General features: G+C 40.5%; 1 protein-coding gene across 1 annotated transcript in view; it reads right to left on the bottom strand.

Moving 5' to 3' along the window:
• LOC100943724 (zinc finger protein 480-like) overlaps positions 1–11,214 on the bottom strand; it is a 56,169-nt gene that overhangs the window by 28,415 nt on the left and 16,540 nt on the right. Inside the window, exons 6-7 of the mRNA XM_023507979.1 lie at positions 7,317–9,030; positions 5,312–5,393 (exon numbers count right to left, since the gene is read on the bottom strand). Coding sequence (XP_023363747.1) covers positions 5,312–5,393; positions 7,317–9,030 — 1,796 coding nt within the window. The remainder of the gene's footprint in view (positions 1–5,311; positions 5,394–7,316; positions 9,031–11,214) is intronic.

The raw sequence follows: 11,214 nt of genomic DNA, 5'->3' as shown, positions 1-11,214 counted from the left end.
GCCTGTGGTCCCAGCTACTTGGGAGGTGGAGGCAGAAGACTCACTTGAGCCCAGGAGTTGGAGGTTGCTGTGAGCTTTGATGCCATGGCACTCTACCCAGGGGGGTAGCTTGAGGCTCTGTCTAAAAATAAAAAAAAGAAACACTGTGACTCATTTACAGCTATGAAAGAATATTAAATATTTATTTATTTTGAGATAGAGTCTCACTCTGTCACCCTGGATTGAGTGCCGTGGAGCCATCATAACTCATAGAAACCTCAAACTCTTGCGCTCAAGTCATCTTGTCTCAGTAACCCCAGTAGTTGGGACTATAGGCACCCAGTACAATGCCTGGATATTTTTTAGAGACAGGGTCTCATGCTTGCTCAGGGTGGTCTTGAACTCCTGAGCTCAGGAGATCCACCACGTAGGCCTCCCAGAGTGCTAGGATTACAGGTGTGAGGCAACACGCCTAAGAGGTAAAAAAGGTTGAAAAACACTGGTATAACTATTGATTTTTACTGTCTGTTATGAAGTATCCTCCTCAGGTGGCATAAAACAATGTTGGTAGAAACACTGTGACTCAATTACAGCATGAAAAAATACTAAATTTCGTTAGTTCAAACTGGGGAATTATGATATATCCTGAATAAAACAGTTGCAAATTACAATGGCAAGAGGTAAACGTGAATGGCCTCAAGATCATGCTCTCCTGTTAGTTTTGATGAAACTATCTACTCGAATAGAACTTTTTTCTCTTTAGCTTGAAAAAAAGGCTTTTTAAAATCAATGTTTTATAAACAACATCTATTGCCATTCATGGAGAAGGTGATGGCCAGTGACCCTGTGTTACTTCTACAGCCTTTATTAGTTCTTAAGAACCTACTACCAGGCCCATTGTGGTGGCTCCTCCCTGTAATCTTAGCACTCTGGGAGGCTGAGGCAGGTGGACTGCTATAGTTAGGAGTTTGAAATGCCCACCAGCAAGAGTGAGACACTGTCTCTAAAAACAGCTGGGCGTTTTGATGGGCGCCTATAGTCCCAGTTACTCAAGAGGCTGAGGAAAAAGAACAGCTTCAGCCCAAGAGTTTGAGGTTGCTGTGAGCTATGATGCTACTGCATTCTACCCAGGGCAACAAAGTGAGACTCTGTCTCAAAAAAAAAAAAAAAAAAAAATGCTATTACTGTCTTCCCATAAATTCCCAGTGTTGAAAGCTTGTGGCCTGTTCTCTTTCTCTGATTTGGTAGAACAGTTAGTTCCTATAACTCACTATGTATTCTTCAAGGAGAAGGATGTGCTGAATGCTCTAGGCATGAAGACTGACACCACAGTTGTACAATATTCACTGCTCACTGCCATCCTGTATAAATCAGACAATATTTAATCTCAAAGGAAAAAGGCGTGATGATTCACATCTGTAATCCCAGCATGCTGGGAGACCAGTTTGGAAGAATTGCTAGAATCCAAAATGGAACACAGTAGGATAATTTTTGTCAAAAAGAAATTAAGAATAATCAGCTGGACTAAATATGGTTGACTCTAATCCCAGCTATTTGGGACACAGAGAGAACAAGATAGCTGGAGGCCAGGAATTATGGGTTGAGAGGAACGGACTATGATCACCCCAGTGCACTTTACCCTGCGTTACAGTCTCCACAAAAAAATAGAAACAGAAATTAATCTTCCAAGGCAGTGTTCATTCCTTCCAGAAAATGGCATACAAATGATTCTGTTATCAATTGAGACCTGTCATTCTACTGATTCTTTGCTAGATACTAGTGAAATGTTGGTAAGGATGGCAAATGAAGATTTGTCAAAGTGCAGAGTGAATGTCATAAAAAATAAAGTAGCCTTTTCAAAGAACCACAACATGAAACATTGTATAACCTAAGTGTCACCAACCAGGGCCATGTGTCCTTTCATGTGGACACTGATGATGCATCTTTAAGGAGAAGCATGTGCTGAATACTCTAGGTATGAAGACTGACACCACAGTTGTACAATATTCATTTGTCATGTTAGGCCAGTCAGTGTATTTGAATTTATGGCTACTTTCCACCACATAACATCAGACGTTAAATACTGGAGAACTGGAAATTAATTTATATCTTGTGCAAACTCACTGACCTTCCACATTAATGGTCTTTGGGCATTAGTCATGTGACAAACATTTCCTTTGGGTGGTTTCATGGAAGATGATGTACCTTTAGTTGTTTAGTAAGGAATAGTCAAGCCTGGAGAAAGTCCAGCCATATACTTTCCTTTTATTTGATTTCTCTTTAGTATGGACTCTGTGATGCTGATTAATGATGGAACTCATGATAGGCCAGATGCGGTGGCTCATGCCTGTAATCCCAGCACTTTGGAAGGCTGAGGCAGGTAGATTGCTTGAGCTCACAAGCTGGAGACCAGCCTGAGCTGGAGTGAGACTGTGTCACTAAAAACAGCTGGGTGTTGTGGTGGGTGCTGTAGTCCCAGCTACTTAAGAGGCTGAGGCAAGAGAATCGCTTGAGGTCAAGAGTTTAAGGTTGCTGTGAGCTGTGATGCAACAGCACTCTACTGAAGGTAACAAAGTGAGACTTCCCCTCCCCCCCAAAAATACACACATATATTTTATACACACTGGCCTATAGCATATGAAAGGGAGAAAATCATATACAAAGCAACTATGGTATACATGGGTTCCTATCACATTCTGAAAATGATTTCCCTAATTTTGTAAAAATCCTCTACTGTTCTTTCTTTATTTATTTAAAGACAGTCTTACTTTGTTGACCTGAATAGAATGCAGTGGCACCACAGCTCACAGCAACCTCAAACTCTTGGGCTCAAGCAATCCACTTGCCTCAGCCTCCTGAGTGGCTGGGACTATAGGCGCCTACAAAAATGCCTGGATAGTTTTTCTATTTTAAGTACAGAGTCTCACTCTTGCTCAGACCGGTCTGGAACTCCAGAGCTCAGGCCATCCACCCTCCTCGGCCTCTGACTGCTGGCCTTACAGTAGTAAGCCACCAGACTCAGCCACTATCATACTTATGTAATAAACATTTCCACACAATAATCTAGATTTTATTATTAAAAAATATTTTAGGAAACTTAACAAATGGTATTGAACAAACATTTTCTTTCTTTCTTTTTTTCTTTTTTTTTTTATAGAGACAGAGTCTCCCTCTGTTGCCCAATGTAGACTGCTGTGGCATCAGTTGAGGTGGAAGCAACTTCAAACTCCTGGGATCAAGTGATCCTCCTGTGTCAGCCTCTGGAACAGATGGCAACACTGGTGCTCACCACACCCTCAGGCTAATTTTTCTATTTTTAGTATAGAGGGAGTCTTGCTCTTTCTTGCTCAGAGTGATCATGAACTCCTGAGCTCAAGCAATCCCCCCACTTCCATCTCCCGAAGTGCTGGGATTAGAGGTGTAAGCCATCCCACACTATACAATGTGATTTATGGGGCAGCCAAGAAAGGAATGAAGTGTGTGATAAACATGGTCTTCCCTAAACAAGGGATTTCAGGAGAAAATATTCACTGTTTTCTTAAAAAGTCAAACTGCATCATGTGATATTTGAATATTAACACCTTTTATACCTTTGTTCCCTCTTCCTCTTCTGCTCTTCTTGCTAACAGCAATGCCTCAATGCTCCCTCCTTTGATATCAGTTGTAGGTTTAAACCCATGTGGGTACTCCACTTCCACCTGCCCCTTATAATTCATAACACTCCACAGCTGACAGACAGTTCCTCTCAAGCCATTTAAGCATCTGCTAATTGGAGGACTATTCTTTCTGATTTCCTCAGAAACCTCACTGTGCAATACAAATTCTCACACCTCTTCCATGTACAGAACCACCGCCAATATCCCAAGGAAAGGTTAAGTGCATGTGAACAAGCAAGATCCAGGGGACAGTGTTACGAGAGTCAATACAGGTGCTTCCTAGCAAAACAAAGTCCCATTTGCAGTGCTTACTCTTACAAGGACATGCATGAGTGATAATATTTCAAAATTATGTCACCGAGTTCTGCAAGGACAAAAGAGAAATCGAAGTATTTTTATCCTTATTGCCCAGACATTCCTTTATTTCATCATAAATTCCATCTTTGATTATGTGACTTTTTGCTTAAGGAAAATGCAGGTGCAAGACATGAGTCATTCTTGGCATAAGAGAGAAACATGTAGAAATATGATCACACAGAGCATATTCACCCATAGGGATGCATGTTTGAGGGTGTAAGAGTCTGAAGTTCCATCTCTCTGCAATTTTCACTGGACTCACGTTTTAAGTATTCTAGTTCACATTAATGTACCTACTAAGAATGACTTTGTAGTAATCATACACGAACACATGTACACAAAATAATCTGTTCTTGATTTCACCAAAAACATTGTTGTAGAAGCTTCAAGGATAAGAGCCTAATGCAGTTCAACTGGTATGTTGCAGCATGTTGGTATGCGAGAGGATCTTAGGTGCCTCAAAAATTGTTAAAGATTAATTAAATTGGCTAGGAAAGATGTTTAAAGCACAGTATGTATATCCATCTCTTTTTTTACTTTATTAATCAAAATAAACCAAGTGTGCACCCTAAGTTTAACTATAGACTCAAGCATTCCTGAGATAAAAAAGGTTAAAAAACACTGGCCTAATGGTTCATTATTATGTTATGAAAGATCCTCCTCAGGTGGAATAAAACAATGTCAGTGGGATACTGTGACTCATTTACAGCTATGAAAAAAACGTTAAATTTTATTGGTTAAAAATGATGAATTATGATGTAGCCTGAATAAAACAGTTGCAAATTACAATACCAAAAAGTAAATGTGAATCAGCCTCAAGAACACGTTCTACTGGTAGTTTTGATGAAACTGTGAACTCGAATATAACTTTTCTCTCTTTAGCTTCTTCTTTTTTTTTTTTTTTCCCTTGGCCAGGGCTGGGTTTGAACCCGCTGCCTCCGGCATATGGGGCCGGCGCTCTACTCCTTTGAGCCACAGACACCACCCTCTCTTTAGCTTCTAAAAAAGATTAGCTTTTATCAATGTTTGACAATCAACATCTATTGCCATTCAATGGAGGTGACCACCAGTATCTCTACGTTGATTTCAATAACCTTCATTAGTCATTAAGAATGTACTACTGTCTTCCCATAAAATTCTAGGGTCCAAAACTTCTGTCGTTTTTTTTCCTCTGATTTGATAGAACCCACCATCTATTTTTATATATATTTTTTAATTTTTTGCAGTTTTTGGCTGGGGCTGGGTTTGAACCCACCACCTCTGGCATATGGGGCCGGTGCCCTACACCTTTGAGCCACAGGTACTGCCCCCCACCATACACTCTTTAAGACGTCTGTGCTGAATGCTTTAGGCATGAAGATTAACACCACAGTTGTACAATATTCACTGCTCATTGCCATCCTGTGTAAATCAGGCAATATTAATCTCAAAGGAAAAAGGCACGATGACTCACATCTGTAATCCCAGCATGCTGGGAGACCAAGTTAGGAGAATTGCTAGAATCAAAAGATTTAATCCAGCCTGGGGAACATAGTGAGACACACTCTCTCAAAAACATATTAACAAAAACCAGATAGATCAAATATGGTATACCTGAAGTCCCAGCTCTCTGGAAGGTAGAGAGAACAGGAGTTGGAGCCTGGGAATTATGGGGGGCAGTGGGCTATGATCACACCAGTGCACTTCACCCTGCATTAGAGACTCCATAAAAACAGAAACAGAAATTAATCTTCAAAGGCAGTGTCCCTTTCCAGAAAATGCCATAGAAATGATTGATTAAGATCCAGCATTCTATTAATTCTTTCCCAGAGACCACAGTGAAATCTTGGTAAAGCTGGCATATGAAGACATGCCAAAGTTCATAAAAAGTAGAGTAGCCTTATGAAAGGCCCTCAAATAATGAAACATTATATAACCTAAATATCACCGGGTACAGTGGCTCACACCTGTAATTCTGGCAATGTGGGAGCCTGAGGCAGGATTGCTTGAGCTCAGGAATTTGCGACTTGTCTGAGTGAGAGTTAGACCCAGACTCAATAAAAAATCTAGCTAGATGCTATAGTGAGCACCCATAATCCCAGAGACTTAGGAGACTGAGGTAGCAGGATAACCACAGCCCAAGTTTCAGGTTGTAGCCAGCTATGATCACGTCAGTGTACTCTGCTCAGGGAATAGGGTGAGACTCTGTAGCAACAACAACAAAAAAGGTAACTAAATATGACTGACCATGTCCATATGTCCTTCCAAGTTTGATATGTACTGTGTCATAAGGGTCAATGTACTTTGATTTAGGTAACTCTCCACCATGTAAATCAGACATTTAAATACTGGAGAACTAGAGTGTGATTTATTCCTTTTTTTTTTTTTATTTGAGACAGAATCTCACTGTGTCGCCCTTGCAGAATGCTGTGCCATCACAGCTTACAGCAACCTCAGACTCTTGGGCTTAAGCCATTCTCTTGCCTCAGCCTCCCAAGTAGCTAGAACTACAGGCACCTGCCACAATGCCCGGTTATTTTTTGGTTGTAGTTGTCATTATTGTTTAGCAGGCCTGGGCTGGGTTTGAACCCGCCAGCCATGGTGCATGTGGCCAGCGCCGTAACCACTGTGCTATGGGCACTGAGCCAGACTGATTTATTTCTTGTGCAAACTCTCTGATACTCCACAGTAATGGTCTTTAGTATTAGTCACATGACAAACATTTCATTTGGGTGGTTTCATGGAACATATACTTTTAGATGTGTAGTGAGTGAGTGGTCAGGCCTGGACAAAGCCATAGCCACATACACTGCATTTGATTTCTCTTTAGTATGGACTCCGTGATGCTGATTGATGATGGAACTCATGATGAGAAGTTGTCACCCTCAGTGAGTCTGCAGAGTCTCTTACAAATGAATTCTCTGATGCTGTGCAAGGCATGAGATGTGACTAAGACTAACGACCTTACCACACTCATTACATTTGTAAAGAGTTCTCTCCTGTGTGGAATCTTTAATGACTTCTAAGGTATAATTTTAAACTGAAGACCTTGCCATAATCATTATACTCGTAAGGTTTCTCTCCAGAATGAATTCAAGATGAATGACTTTTATTTTTCTTTTTTTGAGACAGAGTCTCACTCAGTCACCCCGGGTAGAGTACCGTGCCATAATACCTCACAACCTCAAACTCTTGGGCTCAGTTGATCCTCTTGCCTCAGCATCCCGGGTTGCTGGGACTACAGGCAACTGCTACAATGCCTGGCTATGTTTTTTAAGAGAGGGGTCTCATTGTTGTTTCAGGTTGGTTTCCAACTCCTGAGCTCAAGCAATCCGTCCTCCTTGGCCTCCCAAAGTGCTGGGATTACAGGCATGAGCCACTGAGCCTGACCTGAGATGAACTCTTAAGGATACTTTGTGCCTAAAAACCTTACTGCAATCATCACATTTGTAGGGTTTATTTGCATTATGGATAACTGGATGTATATGAAGTTTCGAATGCAACATAACATTTTTCCCACAGTCATTGCATTTGTAAGGCTTCTCTCCTGTATGAATGCTCTGATGTTGTATAAGGTATCTTTTGCGAGTAAAAACTTTCCCACACTCATTGCATTTGTAAGGTTTCTCACCAGTATGTGTTTTCTGATGAACTGCAAGGGATATCTTCTGACTGAAGGCCTTGTCACATTCATTACACTTGTAAGGTTTCTCTCCAGTGTGTGTTTTCTGATGAACTGTAAGGGATATCTTCTGCCTGAAGGCCTTGTCACATTCATTACATTTGTAAGGTTTCTCTCCAGTATGAATTTTGTGATGAGTTATAAGAGTAGATTGTTGACAGAAGACCTTGCCACACTCATTACATTTGTACGGTTTCTGTCCAGTATGAATTCGCTGATGACGTGTAAGGGATGTCTTTTCTCTGAAGGCCTTGTCACATTCATTACATTCGTATGGTTTCTCTCCAGTATGAATTCGTTGATGACATGTAAGGGATGTCTTTTCTCTGAAGGCCTTGCTGCACTCACTGCATTGGTAAGGTTTCTCTCCAGAATGTATTTTTTGATGACCAGTAAGGAATATCTTCTGTCTGAAGGCCTTGCCACATTCATTACACTTGTAAGGTTTCTCTCCCAAATGGATTGTGTGATGAGTTTTAAGGTTTGATTTGTGACGGAAGACTTTGCCACACTCATTGCATTTGTAAGGCTTCTCTTCAGTATGTGTTTTCTGATGAACTGTCAGAGATATTTTATGACTAAAGACCTTGCCACATTCATTACACTTGTAAGGTTTCTCACCCAAATGGATTGCTTGATGAGTTTTAAGGTTTGATTTGTGACGGAAGACTTTGCCACACTCATTGCATTTGTAAGGCTTCTCTCCAGTGTGTGTTTTTTGATGAATTGTAAGGGATGTCTTCTCACTGAAGGCCTTGTCACATTCATTACACTTGTAAGGTTTCTCTCCAGTGTGAATTCTCTGATGCCTTGCTAAGTGTGCATTTCGCCTAAAAACCTTGCCACACATCTCACATTTGTAAGGTTTATTGCCATTATGGATAGCCTGATGTCCATAAAGCCTTGAAGGCAGACGAAATGCTCTCCCACAGTCTTTACATTTGTAAGGTTTCTCTCCAGTATGGATTCGCCAATGATGCACAAACTCTGAATTTTTCCTAAAGGTCTTGCCACACTCTTTACATTGCACAGGTTTCTTTCCAGGATGAACTACCCCATGGTTTGGAGGGCTTGAAGGCACACTCAAGACACTCTCATTATATGTGTAAAGTTCTTCCCTAATTTGTGCATTCAGTTCTTGTGTGACTATTGGAGAACTGACAAAATCGTTAAATACATGGGTTTTGAGCTTAGAAGGAGTGTTTTCAAGTGTTGAACATGAGGTAATATGGTTGAGAGAGTTTTCAATTTCATTGCATTCATCAATTTTCCCTTCATCTTGAAATAGTTGTTCAGGAAGATGAGAGTGAAAGCTTAATCCAAGTTGATTTTTAATAGATTTGTATCTTGCTTCCACTTCTAGTACACAGCTCCTCCCTAGAAAGCAAGAAAGAGTGGAACTTGAACACATGGATCTGTCATTCCATGACTCTAAGAATAAACTCCACCCCACTTGATTGGGACATGGGTATGAACATCAGTGTATTTTTTATGCCACACTGACAATGCTGAAAACATAAAGAGGCAAAGTGATGCACTGGACTAGCTGAGGTCCTGAAGCAGCCAGAAGGATTACCGGTGAGTTTCAGAGAGATTATGAACAGAGAGATACAACAGAAGCCGAAAGCTTCTGAAAAAAGCAGGGATGAGCTTCTTAGGAAAATCAGACTAATCAGGGAAACTGCTTCCACATTAGCAATAGTAAATGAAAACATCCAAGAAAGAGAGTCTGTCACATTAAGATGCTCAGCAGGGGAACTTGAGAATGTATTTAATTTCATCTGTAGACTTGAGATCAAGTGGTCAGGACAGCAGAATTATTCTTCCACAGAAAATGAAATGAAGCCAGCATTAGAAACCCACAAATTAGAAGGCCAGGGGAGAACCAGAGAGCTGGTGCTATCACAGCAGGCTCTTGGCCTGCCTCAAAGCTCGGACCCAGCAGCATCATATACCCAGTATGCTGATACAAAACCAGGACATCCCAACTAGTTATTTTTCACTTATGGAAACTAATATATCAGCCCAAGGTCAACAGTCAGCTGGACTGAGGAGAGGCTGCCCCCGAGATGCTATTCAAGCCCCTCCAAGTAGAGATTCACATAACGTGGAGATAAGGAAGCTGATCTTCCATGGACCTTGGCCTAATTTCGTACTTGTTTTGTGCTTTTCCTTAAAGAGGCTCCACAATTGTATACATTTGAGACTCCATATATAGGCCCACCCCTGGAACTCCACATACTCCTCACACTGAGGCTGGTTTCCAATTATCATCAGACTTGCTGGTAGATCTTCTTTAATAGAGAAAGATTTCTCTGAACTATGGGCCTATAAATACAAAGAGGGTGTCATATTTCAGGATAAAAGAGTGAGCCTATCTCTTTGGGGGTGTGATCTGGCCCATATCCCTGGTGTTTGATTTCATGATCCCTGGCTGCATCTGGTTCCCCTTCTACAATTCATGATTCCTTAAATTCCTTATAGTTGGAACATTTTTGTATACAGTCATCAAGCTGGCTTTCTTCTCCATTTCTTCAAAGATGCATTAAAATCCCTTCAATTTAATCCTCTTTTGCTGGAGTGAAACTAAGAATCCCCAGGCTAAAGGGGAAAAAAAAATGTGGTATCTGCCCATAGAAAGAGTATGATCTATACATCTTGCTCTTTGGGAGTGGAATGTCCCGGGGGAAAAGACTTAGCTTTTTCTGCTTTGTTCTAAATGTAAACGTTCACATGTACCATAACTGCTTTCTGAGAACTCAATAAATATTCATTGACACTGGGGGAAAAAATAAAACATCCAGGAAAGACAAGACACATCACCATAACAGGAGTGAGTGCTCCTAGATCCTGTCCAATATGCTGATGAGTAAAGGTCTCCCATGGCATAATTTGATGGCAAAAAGTGTGCTGGTTTTGTCAATGCCCAAACTTAAAGTAAAAATTACAAGGCCTACCGACAGACAGGGAAGTATGCCCGAATAAAAGGAATCAAATAAATGTCATGAAACAAAACCAAAAGGAATGCGGTATTCAGAATAACTTGACAAATATTTAAAGATCTCTCCTAATATGCTTGATGAACTTAAGATGAGAGAGATACAGAACTAACTGAATGACGGAGCATATCAAATAGAAGAGAAACTGCTGAACAAAATAAATTCTAGAATTACAATAGAACTAATGCAGTGAAGATGCATTAGCGGAGCTAAGTTGGACAGAGGAAAGGATAAGCATGTTCAAAGACAGATTGTTCAAAATTATCACTTCCAAAGAGGAAAAGAAACAATAAATAAAGAAAAACACTATAATTACTCACACTTTTTATGAAAGATAGATCATAACTATAGCCAGGATGAAGGAGAGAAGTAGAGGGGGATGTGAGGGGTCGGGGGATGTTGGATAGAAGGAGGGTAAATGATGGGACTACACCTATACAGCATATTGCAGGGGTATAAGTCAAATATACCAAGGGTAGAGCATAAACGTCTTAACATAATAATTAAGTAAATGAGGTGAAAGCTATATTAATTAGTTTGATGTAAGCATTCCAAATTGTAT

The sequence above is a fragment of the Otolemur garnettii genome, unplaced genomic scaffold (genome assembly GCF_000181295.1).
Source record: "Otolemur garnettii isolate 467f Iridium unplaced genomic scaffold, OtoGar3 scaffold00212, whole genome shotgun sequence".
Lineage (NCBI taxonomy): Eukaryota > Metazoa > Chordata > Mammalia > Primates > Galagidae > Otolemur > Otolemur garnettii.
This window is presented reverse-complemented; position numbering and strand designations above follow the sequence as displayed.